This window comes from Hypanus sabinus, chromosome 8 (assembly GCF_030144855.1).
Source record: "Hypanus sabinus isolate sHypSab1 chromosome 8, sHypSab1.hap1, whole genome shotgun sequence".
In the NCBI taxonomy this organism is placed as follows: domain Eukaryota; kingdom Metazoa; phylum Chordata; class Chondrichthyes; order Myliobatiformes; family Dasyatidae; genus Hypanus; species Hypanus sabinus.
Genome location: NC_082713.1, coordinates 162,935,540 through 162,955,362, shown reverse-complemented (window position 1 = coordinate 162,955,362; position 19,823 = coordinate 162,935,540). Strand labels below are relative to the sequence as shown.

General features: G+C 37.5%; 1 protein-coding gene across 1 annotated transcript in view; it reads right to left on the bottom strand.

Moving 5' to 3' along the window:
* Positions 1-239: 239 nt before the first annotated feature.
* alx1 (ALX homeobox 1) overlaps positions 240-19,823 on the bottom strand; it is a 42,560-nt gene continuing 22,976 nt past the window's right edge. The window contains exons 3-4 of the mRNA XM_059978421.1: positions 10,242-10,370; positions 240-1,169 (exon numbers count right to left, since the gene is read on the bottom strand). Coding sequence (XP_059834404.1) covers positions 852-1,169; positions 10,242-10,370 — 447 coding nt within the window. The 3' untranslated portion in view covers positions 240-851. The remainder of the gene's footprint in view (positions 1,170-10,241; positions 10,371-19,823) is intronic.

Below are 19,823 nucleotides of genomic sequence, written 5' to 3'. Positions count from 1 at the left end.
TTGCTTCCGCCTGATTTACAAACTCACTCTCCACTCCACGTTGACAAATACAGTACTGTGCAGAAGTCTTAGGCACTCTAGCTATATACTGTATATGCACCTATGACATGTACACAGTATTGGAGATGTTCAAATTCGATGAATAGATTTGATAGTGGACATTGGCAACAGTTGCCTTCATTGATCAGTGAATTGGCACCTGGAGATCATAGGGAAAAAAATCCATCCTTGGATTGGTATAACTCAACAATCAACATAATTTTATTTCCTCTGATACATTCTCTCTGAAATTTTGTTTCATTGAAATAGCAATACTGATCAAAAACTTAAATTTAAGATCAACAACAAACAAAACAGAAGAGCTTAGGACTTTTTTTTTCCCCCAACAAAGTGGGTTGTAGAAGCATAAGGCTTTACCAGAAACAAATGTGCAGGGAAAATCTAGAATCAGACATGAAGAGATATTTTTTAAAAAGAAATTAAAAGGTAACAATGGAAGACAGAGGAATGAGATTCAGAGCATTTTCATTGAGTGGATACACACATATGTGTTAAATGATAACTTGTGCTGAAAATATCCTGTGATTCATGGTACACAACGTCCTCTTTGAAAAGACACATTCAGCATTCTGATCAAACATTCCATCCTCCGATTCGGTCTTCTCTATTGTTTTTGAGTTTTTGTGGATTTTTTTTTAAATCCTGTGAATTGTTCTCCAGTGACAGGCTTAGAATGACTTTCTGGCTGAGATGTAGCAGCTTGGCACACTGTTTTCCAGGAACACAATTGCACAGGTTCATTGATCTACACATTGTCCTGCATTTTAACGGCCCTTTCATTACTTTCGCCATTACATGGCCCATGATATATTCGCTGTGTGTTCTTTGGCTTTCATTCGAAGCACAGCAATGCTTGAGGAACGTCGTTCACACTCTGGCCTTGGCTCAAAGGCGTGTCCATCAGAAGAGCACGACAGAGAGTCATTGAAGAGATTGTTGAGAGCGACTTGACTGAACTGGTTTTGATGATTCGATATGCCCATGTAAGCACTGGCGTTCCTATGGGAGTGAGGGTATGGGGACATACAAGGAGATGATTCACGTGGTAACACACAGGATGAAACCGCTGAGTTGGTAGGGCTGTTCCCTGCCCATAAATTACTTTGCAGCTGAAAAACAAACAGATGAGTGCATCATTGTATCCATTTTCTAATCAGAGTTATGGTTCCACGTCTACTGGTTTATCAATAAATTCAAACCGCTACCTTCTTCACTGCTATAACATTTTATAGTATAGCAAGTCATTTTATCTTATATACTGAATGGGACTGTTAGGCCATACTCTGGAGTTATGGCATACAGCAAATAATAATTTCAACAACAGCCAGTCTTCAGATCTGAACACAGGTTATAGATTGAAATTAAAATGCGGCACTGAACAATGGTCTTCCTAGAGCTGCATTTTGGGATTGATTGCAAACAAAGAAACACACCATTTGATCTCTAATGCCTTCATATGCATGAATGCAGCCCAGAACCAGTCAGGATTAACATTAATGTTGGGTGTCTGGAGTGTGGGTGTGAAGGCGATGTGTGAAAACTGTATGTAATTCAAAGGAAGCATTGTAACTATAGAATTGTCCTGCTGTTACCTTTGATCATTAGCATATTAAAATGACATGTAATTTTGGGTCAAGCAAGCTTCTTCTAAGAGCGTCTCAAATATGATGCCGGCTGGTCACCTTGCTGAATAAAGGCTTCTATATCCACTAAATTCAGTTTCTCTACAGTAACTTTGTTCACAGACACAACAGGCACAAAAAGCATTCAAAAAAATTCTCCTCTGCTTTTGAAAATAATGCTTAGTAAAGAATGCATAAGGAAGAAGTATTTAGAGTTATGCTTTCACCAGGGGAAATGTATCAGACAGAAATCCCATGCTCTCTTCACTTCCATAAATAACTGTTTATAAAGGCAGATCCTTGTTGGAACAAAAAATGAATTACAAAACATATTTTATGTTTAAATATCTTAACTATTCTGATAGGGTATTCTTTTGCAAGGTCCTTGTAACCAAAACTAAAGTGCCCTGAAAGGAAATCTGTTTTTAAACCAATTGCTCTCATTGGATGATCTATGTTATGTAAGTGAGCATTTTCAATCAATTTCAATTGGCCTGAGATCGTATAACATTCTGCAGGGTTTTAAAGCTGCCGAGGCAACTTGATGGATCTTCTTAATAAAGTGTCTGAATCCTGGAATCTATATCGGTATTGGGCCTATTAGAAGAATGTTGAACTGCCAACAGATCTTAGTGCTGAACCCATTCAAGATCACAGTAATGTGAATTTTTACCATTTAAATTCAATAAATAATGTAAGTGTACTTAAAATAAAAAACATAAATTTTATTTTATTTTAAAATTTAAAATTAAATATTTAAAATTTAATTTGAAGCTTAATCTATTTAGGGATAATCAAGGTGTTATGTTTGTAACTTTAAAACATTCGACTAACTCAAAGGAAGATACAGGGGTCCGAAGTTTGGGCATACTTTTGAGTTTACTATAAGTAAGGCACACACTTATCACATGGCAGTGTGATGAGGTATGCATTCAATGTATTTTTACATATAAACCGTAATTTAATTATTTAAACAAGAAAGCTTAATCAACCTATAGACGTACATACAGATTACTCAAATATTATTTAAATATTAAATACACAATACTAGCTATTAGGAGACTGAAGGAATAAAAGGAAAGAAGTATTGGTAAAGCTCTTTTTGCAGTGAATCAAGAGCTAACAATGTAAAAGAAAATAAATAAAAGGGCTGAAAGACTGACAACCTCGAAGCTGCTTTTCAAAAGCAGCAATTACTCTGCAAATGCTACTCTGCAGAAAGGAAGATATTTTAAAGGGAGAATTTCCCCTTCAATCAAGACTTCTTGGGTTGCGGCAGTCACTGCCAAAATGGATCTCAGCTTGGGTATGGTGCCAGGACATGCCATTAGATTAATCGTTCCCATTACTAGGTACATAGATGGGAAAGAGATGGAGTGCTATGGTCCAAGTACAGATTAATAGTTCTGCATGGATGAGAGGGGCCATAGGGTCTGTTTCTGTGCTGTAGTGCTCTAAGACTGTAAGATCAGGGGAGCTAAGAGAAGGAAAATTGCTTCCTTAATGGATATAAGACCTATTGAAATTTCAGGGCATGACTGCTTCCACTAATTCCTGCTCAGGTATTTGCAGAAGCTTTAAGACTTTATTAAGTAGTAAGAAATGATTGGAAAGTGAATAGTTTAAAAGAAACAAGTACCACTTGCATGGGGATTAGTTATCAGACAAAACTGAAGTAGAAACTTTCAAGGAACAGCAAATGATCAGTAAGTCAAAGGAGAGAAAAGAAAGTTCAGTAACTTCATAAAAAAAGAAAGGTAAATATTGCTGAAGCTATAATAGTGGAAAGAAATTAAATGTCTAATCTACAGACAACATACAGAAAGAAGGCAGAATATATTACCATCACTCACTGCAACATAAATACAGTTAATGCTGATTGATCAGGAGAACACTGGTAAAATTGCTTGACAGACAAAATATATTTTGTTCAAAGCATCAAAATACTGCAGATGCTGAAATACAAAACAACGTCGGAAAATGCCAGAGCACTCTGCAGGACCAGTAGCATCCAAAGTGAGGGAAGCAGCTTCAACATTTCTAGAGAAGGAACCTTGATCAGGACTGGAGCAGGCAGGGTTTAAATTGAAGAGAGTGGGAGGGCTGAAGAGAACTGGGGCTGTTATAGTAGAGAGCAGGTCAATGACCAGAGACCCATCTCAGCATTTTAAGACATATTCTTTTTTTTCATTGTTCTAGTTCTGATGAAGGACCATTGACCAAAGACATTTTTATAATTTCTCTATCAATGGCTGGTGCCTGATTTGCCAGGTACTTCTAGCACTTGGTACTTCTGGATTGGATTTTTAACAAATTCATTAGATTCACCTACTGACCCTTCCGGGGTGATCCTGAAAATTTCATAATGTTGCCCTCGAAGCAGTGGGGAACAGAATCAATGAGGGAGAGCTATGGAGCTACTGAGTTGGTACAAAGGGTGAACTATAGCATTTGTATCACAGAATGAAACTATTCTCTTTTCATGCCTGTCCTCATACAGATGGAAAGCCAGGGGTCTATTGAAAAATATTCCATGTGGAAAAGCAAGACTCATGGTTGGGAACAGTTTCAGCTACTTTTTAACTTCGTGTGCCTGGGTTAATTATGTTTCTCTTATTTTAGTGATCCTATCAAAATGCCACAAACTTTAAGTTCTCTTCAGAGTTTAAAAAAACCCAAGTATCTGTACTAAGTAACATAGTAAATGTTGAGATTAATTTTCATGCTGTCGCAAATAAGAAATTCCTCTGTTATCCTCTGAAGGATGATATAAATCACATGACAAGAGAACAAGAGGTTTCTTGACGTTACACATTTTGAATTTATCGGCGGATAGGGAGAAGGAGGAATTACTTCAATTTGTGCTTCCCAAGTGGAAAGCGGTACTTAATGTGATACTCAGAGATCAAGTATGCCACTTAGATAATGCTATCGGACTGAAATCAAATTGATTCATACTCAATGCAAACATTGATTTTATGGATTTTTTTTAATATTTGGACTTTAGCTAGGCCTTTGACAAGGTCTTGTGGTAGGCTGCTCTAGAAGATGAGGTCCTGTGGGATCCAGATGGAACTAGTTAGGTGGATTCAAAATTGGCTCAAAGATAGGAAGGAGAGGGTGGTGGCTGAAGGCTGTTTCTCAGTACGGATGCCAGTGATTAGTGATGTGCTGCAAAGGGAACCCTTGTTATTTGTTACTGATATAAATGATTTGGATGCAAAAATACAAGAAGTTTGTGGATGACATGGAATTAGGAGGTGTTGTTGATAATGAAGCATGTTATTGTAGATTACAATGGGACCTCGATCAGTTCCAGCGTGGGTTTTAATGTTGGCACATATTTATTTACAGAATGGTTCTATCTTTTCTCAATCGCATGTGACCAGCTCATGTCACTTCCAGTTCACATTGCACTCTGGGAATTGAAATTCTTCATTATGTACACACTTAATCACACAGATAAGGAACTGGGCTGATGAATGACAAATGGATTTCAAAGAAGACAGATGTGAGGTGATGCATTTTAGAAAGTTAAACCAGCACAGGACTTACAATATAAATGGTAGTGCAGTAAGGAGTGTATTGGAACAGTGGGACCAAGGCGGACAAGTAGATAGTTCAATGAAAGTGGAATCACAGATAGGTTGGTGAAAAAGACATTTAGCACACTGGCTTTAATCAGTCAGTGCAATGAATATAGGAGACGAGACATTGTGTTCTATTGCATCAGTCATTGAGTCAGGCCGTACTCAGAATACTCTAGTCCTGATAAAGGGTCTCGGCCCGAAACGTCGACAGTGTTTCTTCCTATAGATGCTGCCTGGCCTGTGCATTCCACCAGCATTTTGTGTGTGATACTGTGTACGGTTTTGGTCACCCTTTTAACATAGAAACAAAGAAAACCTACAGCGCAATACAGGCCCTTTGGCCCACAAATTTGTGCCGAACATGTCCCTACCTTAGAACTACATAGGCTTACCCATAGCCCTCTATTTTCCTAAGCTCCATATAGCCATCCAGGAGTATCTAAAAAGACCCTATTGCTTCTGCCACTACCACTACCGCCAGCAGCCCATTCCACGCACTCACCACTCTCTGCACAAAAAACTTACCCCTGACATCTCCTCTGTACCTACTTCCAAGCATCTTAAAACTAGCCCCTCATGTGCTAGCCAATTCAGGCTTGGGAAAAAGCCTCTGACTATCCACATGATTACTTTGTTCACCTCTATCAGGTCACCTCTCATCCTCCATCACTCCAAAGGGAAAGGGTTGAACTTACTCAACCTATTCTCATAAGGCATGTTCCCCATCGGCTCTTAAACTCAATCCCATGATTGATGAAGGCCAATGCACCGTACGCCTTCTTAACCATGGAGTCAACCTCCGCAACTGCTTTGAGTGTCCTATGGACTCGGACCCCAAGATCCCTCTGATCCTCCACACTGCCAAGAGTTTTACCATTAATACTATATTCTTACATCATATTTGATCTATCAAAATGAACCACTTCACACTTATCTGGGTTGAACTCCATCTGCCACTTCTCAGCCCAGTTTTGCATCCTATCAATGTCCCGCTGTAACCTCTGACAGCCCTCCACACTATCCACAGCACCTCCAACCTTTATGTCATCAGCAATTTACTAACCCATCCCTCCACGTCGTCATCCAGGTCACTTATAAAAATCACAAAGAGAAGGGATCCCAGAACAGATCCCTGAGGCACATCACTGGTTACCAACTTCCATGCAGAATATGACCCATCTACAACTATGCTTTTCTGCTGGTGGGGGGGGGGGGGATCGTTGCCTTGCTGTTGCTTATGTGTGGGAGGGAGAGCTAGGAGGCTTTGGGGTTCTAACGTTTAACTGCCATTCATTCTTTGGAGCACTCCCCTGTTTTTGTGGATATTTGCGAAGAAAAAGAATTTCAGGATGTTTATCGTATACAACAAAGTGTCTCGGCCCGAAACATTTACTATTCGTTTCCACGGATGCTGCCCGACCTGCTGAGTTCCTCCAGCTTGTTTGTACGTGTATATTATATATATTTCTCTGACTTTAAATGTAACTATTGCACCTAAACTCAGTGCTCTTTGAGAATGGAAACGAGAAAATGCAAATGCTTTATTCAAAGCAGAAGGGAGACAGAAAGCAAGAAGCTACAGGTTAGTTAAGCTTAGCATCTGTTGTTTGTGTGAAAGGTGAGGGGAGAGGAGGCTTCCGGGCTCCAATGTTTCCATCAGTCATTCTATGGGGTTTCTTGTGGTGAAGAGTACGAATTTCAGGTTGTATACTGTCTATATACTCTGATATTAAATGAACCTTCAAATTTTTGTTGGAAAGAAATTATTAGAAGTGATTACTAAATGTAGAAGTGCACTTTAGGGAAAAGATTAAGGCAAAGCCTACATGGTTTTATGAAAGGGAAACATGTTCAGGCAATTTATTATAATTACTTGAAGAAACAACATGCACTGTGGTTGAATGGGAACCAATGGAAAATGAATTTCAGGCTTGTAATGATGACATATATGTACTTTGATAATAAAATTTACTTTGAAGTTTGAACAATGGCTACATTATATGTAGATTTCCAGAAGAAAATTGATAAAGCGCCACATCAAAGGGAAGCATGGAAAATAGAAGCTCATGATATAGGAGGCAACATTCACTATGGTTACAATACTGGCCAACTATCAGGAAACAAAGTGAGCAAAATCCTTCAAAAGGACCACAACCTTGTTGTGGTTTGGAGGCTTGCGTGCCTCAATGATCCAGGGATGTTGGCGGAATTCAGGGCTTTGTGCTTTGGCTGTTGGTAAGGTCACCCATGCCAAACAGGTCAAAGGATAGAGGACCAACTAAGAGGAGTTCACTAGTCTTCCAGGTTCAGGGCTTCAGCTCAGGGCTAACAACCCTGACTGGTAAGACAAAATTGTTTTGGAAATAACAATGAAGAGTGTGATGGTATTCCTGAGTCTCCACCCAGGACTTGCGTGATTGAGAGTAGTGAAAACCAAGGAAGCTGCTGACACAATGAAGGAAGCCATGAACACCTCTAGAGCTGGAGGACCTACATTGTGGCCCTAACCACCAGCAGCGGAATTGACAGCAAGGTTGGCAAAATGTAATGATTAAAATGTCACAAGAATTGATGCTGGGGCCTCAACCAGTCACAACGTATATATATATATATATATATCACAGGCAAAGGCTCCAAAGGTATATTTGCAAATACTGACAATGACACAAAGAAGACAATAAGTTGTGAAGTAGATGTTAGGAGGCTATGGTGTAGGATTAATGAGAGCAAATATCTGACAAGTTGAGTACAATTGTAGAGTAGTTGAAACTGCCCATTGTAAATGAAGAAATGAACGAGTTTTTTTTATCTAAAAGGTGAATGGTTGCAGAGCTCTAAAGTGTAAAAGGACCTCAGTTTTCTGGTGATTGATTCATAGGCAGTCAGTATACAGGTACAACAAGTGATGAGTAACATGCATAAAATGTTTGAAGGAACTCAGCAGGTCAGGCAGCATCTACTGAGAGGAATAAACTTTTGATGTCTTGGGCTGAGATCCTTCATCAGGACTGAAAAGCAAGGGGGAAGAAGCCAAAATAAGAAGCAGGGGAGGGGAAGGATTACAAGCCAGCAGGTGACAGGCGAAACCAAGTGAAGGGGAAGGTCAGTGGGTGGGTGATGAAGTGAGAAGCTGGGTGGTGATATGTGGAACAGTTGAAGGGCTTAAGAAGATGGAATCTGATAAAGGAGGACCGTGGGCCATGGGAAAAAGGGAAGGGAGGGGTTCTAGAAGGAAGTGATGGGTAGGAGAGGCGAAGAGAAGAAAAGGGAAGCTGTATGGGAAAAGGGACAAGATTGAGGAGGAAGAAATGATCAGAAGCTAGGAAAATTAATGTTCATGTTGTCAGGTTGGAGGCTACCCATTTATAATATGAGGTGTTGCTCCTCCAACCTGAGAGCAGCAGTAGAGGAGTCCATGGACTAATGTGTTGGAATGGGAAAGGGAGTGATTAGGAAGGCTAACAAAATATTAATGTTTATTACCAGGAGAACTGAATGCATATATAAGGAAGTCGTGGTTCTGTTCTACAGGACATTGGCAAAGCCAAATTCGGAGTTCTAAGTACGGTATTGCCCTTCGTTTTTTTTTAAGAAAGGATGTTGTTGTGTTTGAGAGGACTATCAGACCACTACATGGAATGGAAGGATTGCCTAATGAGGAATGGTTAGTTAACCCAGGCTCGATTAGTTTTTGTTGTAGTTTAATAGAATAAAACAAAAAAATTCTTGTCGGGTTTTAACAGGATAGTTGTGGAGAGATCATTTCTTCTTGTATAAGAATCTGAAACAAGTGGTCACTGTTGATAAGATGTCAACCATTTAAGGCACAAACTGTCTTTCAGAGACTTGTGTGTCTTTGGATGATGGAAACAGAGTCACTAAGAACTCTTAAGATGAAGGCAACACAAGTGAATCTGCCGATGCTGGAAATAAATAAAAACACAATACGCTGGCAGAACTCAGCAGGCCAGACATCATCTATGGGCGGAGGTAGTGACGACTACCTCCTCCCACTGATGCTGTCTGGCCTGCTGAGTTCTGCCAGCATTTTGTGTTTTTACTTTTAAGATGAAAGTAGGTTCCTGATAAGGAAGGGGCTCATGGATTACTAGAAATAGACATGAGTATGGGATTGAGGTGAAAAGTAACTTATCCAATATCATGGAATGTCAAACCATGTTTGAGGGTCCCTCCCCCCTCATTAGTCCTGAGCATGAGGTAGTCCTAGACCTAGTTATAGACTCACATGAATTTATAACCAAACTCACATTACATCCATGCTGAACAAAGCCTTTTCCTGGCTCTCAGACCTAACCTAGGTACCAACACCAAATGCTACTGCAGCTTAAATTTATGTACCACTCCACCAGGTTATTACCCTACAGCCATCTGGCTCCTGAACCAGCATGCACAACTTTGATCATCGCATCTCTGAACTGATTTAGACCTACAGACTCACTTTTGGACTATTTACATCTCTTTTTTCTCATAATGCATTCTATTTGAACAGTTTGTCCTTTGTTGTACATTGATTGTTTGTCAGTTTTTGTCTGGTTATATAAAGTCTTCCCTGGAATTCTACTGTATTTCTTTTTTTTTTCCTGTGAATTCCTGCAAGAAAATGAGTCTCATGCCAGTGTACAGTAACATATATGTACTTTGATAATAAGTTTACTTTGAAATATTGAGCTTTCTACTTCCACCATCCTTTCTGACATTGAACTGTACTGCTTTCAGAATGAGAAAAAAATTCCTTAACCCCTCATCTAATTCCTCTTCAAATTACAATAAATCTATTCCCTTACTGATTAGCTTCTCTCCTAACATTATATACACCAGAAGCATATATTTTCACCTTTAAAGCTATTGAAAGAATGTGCCTGTAATTATTTTTAATATGGTTAGTTTACTTGTCAGTGTATGCTCTTTCACTCTCTCCTATGACTGTGGCACCAGGTTTTTCACCTACCTGTGAATAAGTTTCTGTTCTGGGCAAAAGGGATACATCATAGGAGGTTGCAAAGTGGCTTCGAGCTTGTTGTAACTGTCCATAGCGTTCCCGCTTTCTCCATTTTGCTCTTCTATTTTGAAACCAAACCTGAAAAAAAAATAGCACACCTGTATTCTCATTTCTTGTGTGATGCACTGCTGACTAATGTCAGGGTAAGCTGCCTTGGACAAGTGAAGAAAGATCACTTGTGTTTGTTTTCACTCTAGCAAGTTTCCCTGAAAATTTTGCAGCATTTATATTAAACTTTTCTATCAGGAAAGATCCATTGAAACTCAGTTTTCACCAGCATAATGTTTGAAAGATAATGTCAGCTATCCCCTACCTGAAATCACTACAAGGTAAACAGATTTGATTCTAAGTTTCAAAGTAAATTTATTATCAAAGTATGAATGCGGTACACAACCCTGAGATTCATCTTCCCCCAGACAGCCACTAAACAAAGAAAACTATGGACCCTGTTCAAAAAAAATCAACCCCCCGCTCCCCCCAAACAAAAAAAGAATAAATCATGGAAATGGCAAAAAAAATTAGCAAAACCACAGAATATAAAACGTCTTGCAAGATTAGCTAATGTCAGTTAGTAAGCCAAGCTGAACAAGAAAAATGGTGCAATAAAAATTAAACATGGACGATCAATCACGTGGATGAGAGCAAATCTACTCAAAGAACATAAAATGGACAATCAATTTAAGATAGGTAGAACGGGAAACAGAAAGTTGACTTGTATCACTGGTTTAGTGCAATTCCTTAGGTTGACTAGATGCCTCAATTCACTGGGACGGTTTTGTATGTTCGAGCTTACAGGAGAAGGGAAGCAGGCGCAGTATGATAGCCATGGAAGCAGTTTATTGCTTTAAATATTAACATTGGTTTATTTCAGAAACAAGAGATGCACCTCTGTGTCAAAGCTATAGTTTTACACTTCAAAATCCATTCTCTCTTCCTTGCAGTCGGATAAAGTGTAAAGAGCACAATCTGGCTTCCAGCAAGATGGTGGCATCGGGCATCTGGCAGGATTGTGGTTGTCTGTGCAACCCACACAAAATGCTGGAAGAGCTCAGCAGGCCAGGCATCATCTAGGAAAAGGGTACAGTCAACGTTTTGGGCTGAAACGTCGACTGCACGTTTTTCCATAGATGCTGACTTGGCCTGCTGAGTTCTTCCAGCATTTTGTGTGTGTTGGTCAGATTTCCAGCATCTGTAGATTCTCTCTAGTTTGTGGTTGTTCATGGCATGTGGGAGCGTGTTGGGGCTGGTGTGCTCCACTGGAGGTGGTGTGCGGCCACTCTGGAGTCTCTGCTACCTCCAGTGTTCGCTCGGTGGCAGATGGGCTTTATCGTGGTTCACTGGGAATTGATAACGTGAGTTTTGGGACTCTTTTACTCCATGATTGTTACGCTATTTTTGCTTGCTACCTTGTGTGTTCTGTACTGTGTGTGACTGTTCCTGTAACAGGGTATGGCTTCCTCTCTGAACATATTAATTCGTAAGTATTCCAAAATTCTTTGCTGTTCTTTCTTTCTTTCTTTTTAAATCTTTTTATTAATTTTTAAACAAACATAAATGAAACATGAATACAAAGTGTTTGAGAGCACATAATTGATAGTTTAAGTAGACATTCAAATATATATTAATCAATATATATATAGCCTCCCAAACTCATAGTATTTATGAACAAAAGAAACAAGAAGAAAAAAAACCCAAAAAAAGAGAAGAAAAAAAACACTAGCCAACATGGACCGTTGCATAATGTTAAGTACATACAGTAGTGCCAATAAATCTGAACCTCCATCCAAATTATTAAGGATAATAAAAGTAAGGTTTAGGAAAAGACAATTTAACTCATACGAAAATGTTGAATAAATGGTCTCCAAGTTTCTTCAAATTTAACTGAAGGATCAAAAACAACGCTGCTAATTTTTTCTAAGCTCAAACAAGAAATAGTTTGAGAAAACCACTGAAATATAGTTGAAGGATTAATTTCTTTCCAATTCAATAAAATAGATCTTCTAGCCATTAATGTAACAAATGCAATCATTCGTCGAGATGAAGAGGATAAATGACTATTATCCACCATCGGTAAACCAAAAATTGCAGTAAAAGGATGCGGTTGGAAATTGATATTCAGAACTCTTGAAATAATACTGAAAATATCTTTCCAGTAATTTTGTAAACAAGGGCAAGATCAAAACATATGGGTCAATGAGGCAACATCAGAATAACATCTGTCACAAGTTGGATTAACATGAGAATAAAATCGAGCAAGTTTATCCTTAGACATATGAGCTCTATGTAAAACCTTAAATTGCATTAGGGCATGTTTAGCACAAATAGAGGACGAATTGACTAATAGTAAAATTTTCCCCCACTGCTCAGTGGATATAAGACAATGAAGTTCTTCTTCCCATTCCTTCTTAATTTTTTCTGATACATCTGGCTGTATTTTCATGATCATATTATAAATGACAGCTACTAAACCCTTTTGACAAGGATTCAGAGCTAGAATTCTTTCCGTAATGTCCAATGGACATAGTTTTGGAAAAGACTGTAACTCATTATACAAAAAATTTCTAACTTGCAAATATCTAAAAAAATGGGATTTAGGTAAATTATATTTATTAGATAATTGTTCAAAGAACATAACGCTATCATCCAAAAATAAATCACGAAAACATGTTATACCTTTTGTTTTCCATAAAAGAAAAGCTTGATCCATAAAAGAGGGCCGAAAGAAATAGTTAGATATTATAGGGCATGATAAGATAAACTTATTCAAACCAAAAAATTTACGAAATTGAAACCAAATTCGCAATGTGTATTTGACTATAGGATTAGTTATTTGTTTATTCAATTTAGATAAAGAAAAAGGAAGTGAAAATCCTAAGATTGAAAACAATGAAAAGTCTTGTACAGATTTACATTCCAAATTTACCCATTGTGGGCAAGCAGCTGTAGTCAATTCTTGTGTCCAAAATATTAAATATCGTATATTAACTGCCCAATAGTAAAATCTCAAGTTTTGCAAATCCAAACCACCCTCCTTCTTAGGCTTCTGTAAATATTTTTTGCCTAGTCTAGGATTTTTATTCTGCCACAGATGAGAAGATATTTTGGAGTCAATAATATCAAAAAAAGATTTAGGAATAAAAATTGGTAATGCTTGAAATAAATATAAGAGTTTGGGTAATACCATCATCTTAATAGCATTAATTCTACCAACCAATGACAAAGATAGTGGAGACCACCTGATAGCAAGTTGCTTAATTTGGTCAATTAAGGGTAAAAAGTTAATTTTAAATAAATCTTTATGATTTTTAGTAATTTTAATACCTAAATAAGTAAAATAATCTGTAACAACTTTAAATGGTAAATGTTTATAAATTGGAACTTGCATATTTAATGGAAATAATTTGCTCTTATTAAAATTCAATTTATAACCAGAAAAGTTACTAAACTGAGCAAGAAAGGACAAAATAGCAGGAATAGATCTTTCAGGGTCAGATATGTATAGTAACAAATCATCAGCATATAATGACAACTTATACATCCCCTCCCCATGAGTAATAACCAAAATATTAGGTGATTCACGAATGGCTATAGCCAAAGGTTCTAAAGCGATGTCAAATAGTAAAGGACTTAAAGGACAACCTTGCCTTGTACCACGGAATAACTGAAAAAAAGGAGATCTTTGATTATTGGTAAAAACCGAAGCCAAGGGTTTATGGTATATTAATTTAATCCATGATATAAATTTTTAACTAAAATTAAAATGCTGCATCATATTAAATAAATATGGCCATTCAACTCTATCAAATGCTTTTTCAGCATCTAAAGAAATTACACATTCTGGTATTTTGGGTGAAGGAGTATAAATAATATTAATTAATTTTCTAATGTTAAAAGATGAATAGCGATTGTTAATAAATCCAGTCTGATCTTCAGAAATGATTCGAGGCAATATATTTTCTAATCTAGTAGCCAAAATTTTACTAAAAATCTTAAAATCCGTATTCAGCAAGGATATAGGCCGATAGGATGCACATTCAATAGGGTCTTTATCTTTTTTAAGAATTAAAGAAATAGAAGCTTCATAAAAAGATTGTGGCAATTTGCCTATAATTAACGCATCTTTAAAAATTTTATAAAGCCAAGGAGAAAGTATAGAGGAAAAAGATTTAAAACATTCTGCAGAATAACCATCTGGACCAGAAGATTTACTGGAATTCATTGAAAAAATAACCTTTTTTATTTCAGTTTCCGTGATAGGTGTATCTAAGAATACACTATCCTCTACTGTTAATTTTGGAATATTCAATTTCCTTAAAAATTCATTTATTATAGAAGAATCCTCAGCAAATTTTGATTGATATAAGGAATTATAAAAATCTTGAAAGGCTTTATTTATCTCTTTATGGTCGATCATCAGAGTGCCATCTTGTTTACGAATCCTAGTAATCTGTCATTTAACTGAAGCAGTTTTCAATTGATTAGCCAATAATTTACCAGACTTACCTCCATATACATAAAACTGGGTTGTAGATATAATTAACTGATTTTCAATCGAAGAGGATAATAACAAACTATGCTCCATTTGAAGTTCCACTCTTTCTTTATAAAGTTCTTTGCTGGGGGTCACTGAATAAATCTAATCAATTGCTTTGATTTTATCAACCAATATTAATATTTTAGAATTAGTTCGTTTCCTAACTCCAGCAGAGTATGAAATAATCTGTCCACGAATAAATGCTTTAAAAGTGTCCCATAAAATTCCACTAGTGATCTCTGCTGTAGAATTTGTTGAGAAAAACAAGTCAATTTGTTGTTTGATAAAATTGACAAAGTCTAAGTCCTGCAATAAAATAGAGTTGAACCTCCAAGATTTAGCATTAATAAATGAATCCATTATCTTATAGATAACTTCAAAGGTGCATGATCTGAAATGGTAATAGAGTCATATTTACAATCGATAACATCTGTAAGTAAATGGTGATCAATGAAAAAGTTATCAATTCTTGAATAATTATTATAAACATGAGAAAAGTATGAAAACTCTTTGTCATTGGGGTGTAAAAAAGGCAAATTTCGAAAATCGCTGAATCAGTCATAAAGGAGTTGATAAGAGAGGCCGATTTATTCGGGTGGACTTGGATCTAACCATCGAAGGGTTTAAACAACAGTTAAAATCCCCACCCATTATCAGTCTGTACTGACTCAAATTGGGAAAGGATGTAAATAGACAATTAAAAAATTCAGGACAATCAGTGTTTGGAGCATAAACATTAACTAAAACAACTTTTTGATTAAAAAGTAGACCAGTAATAAGCAAAAATCTACCTTGTGGGTCTGAAATTGTTTCATAATGTATAAAGGAGGTTGAAGAATCTATAAAAATGGAAACGCCTCTTACTTTGGCTTGAGAATTCGAGTGATATTGTTGACCTTCCAAAACCTAAAAAAGCGTTGACTATCCACCTTCCTTACATGAGTCTCTTGTACAAAGATAACATTAGCATTCATTCTATGGAATACTTTGAATATTTTTTTCCATTTGATTGGATGATTTGAACCATTAGTATTCCAAGAAACAAAATTAATAACCCTATCCATATTGACAATATTTATTACAATTAACACAGAAGGTTAAAAAAAAAGATGAATCCGGAAGAGGGAAGTAAATTCAAGGAGAAACCAGAAATCACGGCACTGCAACCATTTTTGTAGTTTCATATGAGCCCATGAAGTAAAACTAAGCATAAAGCAAGCAAAAAGAAAAAAAAGAAGAAAAATCCCCCTCCATCCACCCTCAAAACCCCAGGAAAAAAAGCCAAAAAGAGGCAAGCAAGCAATCTAACACTAAAATTACCCCCATGTCTCAAGACGGCAACTCAAACAAAAAAAAGTTGAATAAAAGATACAAACCACCCATATTATAAGAAAGGGTTGGTATAACAAAAATTAAAATATAAAATTAGTATTATATATATATAAAACAAAAGGATTTAAAAAAAATTAAAATGATAAAACCCATAATTCAGTATGAATAATACTGAATTAGTGTTTTAAAACAGAGTTTAAAACTTATTCAAACACACCAAAACAGATGTGACGTTCCAAGCACTAAAGCCTTTCGGGAAGAAGAAACAACATTTTATTTTTTAAAAAAATCTTAATATATAAATGTTAAAAATATAAAAAAGTGTATACGAACTTAAAAGAAAACCCTAATAAATTATTTTCAAAACTAACAGATTAATAATATGAAAAAATAACAAACTCAGAATAAACCAAAAACGACCTTTTACCATGTATAAAAAATACATGTAAGCCATACATTAAAAAAAATCATGTCATAAGCACCATGCTGTTCTCTTTGAACATCTGTGATAGAGCTGCGATTCCATTTTGACACTCTGTCCATGTCTGTCAATCTGACACGTCCCATAAAGCAATGAAGAAACAGAGTAAAACAAGCTATATAGTTGGAAAAGGCTTATTAAATTAGATAAGACCCATATTGGAATATATAAAACCGTCATGCTGATCAACACCTCCACCCATTCATCCACCCCACCACCATTACGTACACATCACCTGGAGTCAGGTGTAACAGTCATTTCAAAGCAACACACACAAAATGCTGGAGTAACTCAGCAGGTCAGGCAGCATCTATGGAATGAATAAACAGTTAACACTTCAGGCCCAGACCCTTCTTCAGGACTGGAGAGGAAGGAGGAAGATGCCAGAATAAAAAGGTAGAGGGAGGGGAAGGAGGCTTGCTGGAATGTGATGGGTGAAACCAGGAGGGTGGGAAAGGTGATGGACTGAAGAAAGAATCTGAAGAAAGAATCTAATAGGAGATGAGAGTGGACCATAGGAGAAAGGGAAGGAGGAGGGGACACAGGGGGAAGAGAAGAGGAAAAATATCACGTGAGAAGAGGCAAATCTCAGAGTGTGGACTGGGCTGGGTGGACGGGGAAGGAATTCTCTACCGAAAGGAGAAATCCATGCCATCAGGATAGAAGCTACTGAAATGGAATGTAAGGTGTTGCTTCTCCATCTTTCATTTCATTCTATTTTACACTTGTATATTGAGGAATGGCAATAAACAATCTTAAACCTTGAACCTTGAATTCTTTACAATACTTAAAATAATGTCAAAGTATGTGTTTAGCTGCTGAATACTTTATTGGGAATGCTAGAACTGATAAGTTATTTGCACTTTGTAACTTGATAAACAGTAGTTTATATTTCACTTTGTATTTGAAGTATAGTTACAGAGAGAAATGACAGAAGGGAGGTTATGGAAACTATGACGATTAAAGAGGAGGAAGTACTGGTGCTTTTAAGGAATATAAAAGTGGATAAATCTCCGGGTCCTGACATGATATTCCCTAGGACCTTGAGGGAGGTTAGTTTAGAAATGGCTAGGGTTCTGACAGAAATATTTCAAATGTCATTAGAAATGGGGATGGTGCTGGAGGATTGGCGTATTGCTCATGTCGTTCCATTGTTTTAAAAGGGTTCTAAGAGTAAACCTAGCAATTATAGGCCTGTCAATTTGATGTCAGTAGTGGGTAAATTAATGGAAAGTATTCTTAGAGATGGTATATATAATTATCTGGATAGACTGGGTCTGATTAGGAACAGCCAACATGGATTTGTGCATGGAAGGTCATGTTCGACAAATCTTACTGAATTTTTTGAAGAAGTTACGAGGAAAGTTGACGAGGGTAAAGCAGTGGATGTTGTCTATGTGGACTTCAGTAAGGCCTTTGACAAGGTTCCGCTCAGAAAGTTAGTTGGGAAGGTTCAATCGTTAGGTATTAATATTAAAGTTGTAAAATGGATTCAACAGTGGCTGGATGGGAGATGCCAGAGAGTAGTGGTGGATAACTGTTTGTCAGGTTGGAGGCCGGTGACTAGTGCTGTGCCTCAGAGCTCTGTACTGGGTCCAATGTTGTTTGTCATATACATTAATGATCTGGATGATGGGGTGGTAAATTGGATTAGTAAGTATGCAGATGATACTAAGGTAGGTGGCGTTGTGGATAATGAAGTAGGTTTACAACGTTTGCAGAGAGATTTAGACCAGTTAGAAGAGTGGGCTGAGCGATGGCAGATGGAGTTTAATGCTGGTAAGTGTGAGGTGCTACATTTTGGTAGGGATAATCCAAATAGGACATATACGGTAAATGGTAGGGCATTGAAGAATGCAGTAGAACAGAGTAATCTAGGAATAATGGTGCATAGTACCCTGAAGGTGGAATCTCATGTGAATAGGGTGGTGAAGAAAGCTTTCAGTATGTTGGCCTTTATAAATCAGAGCATTGAGTATAGGAGTTAGGATGTAATGTTAAAATTGTACAAGGCATTGGTAAGGCCGAATTTGGAGTCTTGTGTACAGTTCTGGTCACTGAATTATTGGAAAGATGTCAACAAAATAGAGAGAGTACAGAGAAGATTTACTAGAATGTTACCTGGGTTTCAGCACCTAAGTTGCAGGGAAAGGTTGAACAAGTTAGGTCTTTATTCGTTGGAGCATAGAAGGTTGAGGGGGGACTTGATAGAGGTATTTAAAATTATGAGGGGAATAGATAGAGTTGACGTGGATAGGCTTTTTCCATTGAGAGTAGGGGAGATTCAAACAAGAAGACATGAGTTGAGATTTAGGGGGCAAAAGTTTAAGGGTAACATGAGGGGAAATTTCTTTACTCAGAGAGTGGTAGCTGTGTGGAATGAGCTTCCAGTAGAAGTGGTAGAGGCAGGTATGGTATTGTCATTTAATGCAAAATTGGATAGGTATATGGACAGGAAAGAAATGGAGGGTTATGGGCTGAGTGCGGGCCAGTGGGACTAGGTGAGAGTAAGTGTTCGGCCTGGACTAGAAGGGTCGAGATGGCCTGTTTCCATGCTGTAATTGTTATATTGTTATATGGCTATATGTAAGAAGGAGGAAGCAAATGCAGCACAATAACCATATTAAAACTCAGGTCATGGTCTGGGTGTTACTATTTCAGAGGATCTGTCCTGGACCCAGCACATAAGTGCAATTGCGAAGAAAGCACAGCAGCACCTTTACTTCATCAGGAGACTGCAAAGATTCAGCATGACATCTAAAACTTTGACATGTGTAGTGGAGACTATATTCACTGGCTGCATCACAGCCTGGTATGGAAATGCCAATGCCTTTGAACGGAAAATCCTACTAAAAGTAGTGGATTCAACCCAGTACATCACAGGTAATGACCTCTCGATCATTGAGCACTTGAGCACATCTACATGAAAACAGCATCCGGTGTCAGAGCTCCCCAGCACCCAGGCCACTCTCTTTACTCATTGCTGCCATCAGGTAGAAGGTACAGGTGTCTCAGGACTTGCACCAACAGCTTCAAGAACAGTTACTACCCACATCCATCAAGTTCTTGCATAAGAGGGGTGAATTACACTCACTCGCTCCATCATTGAGATGTTTTCACAACCAAAGATCTCACTTTAAGAACTCTTTATCTTATTATCTCATGTTCTCTTTATTTATTGCTA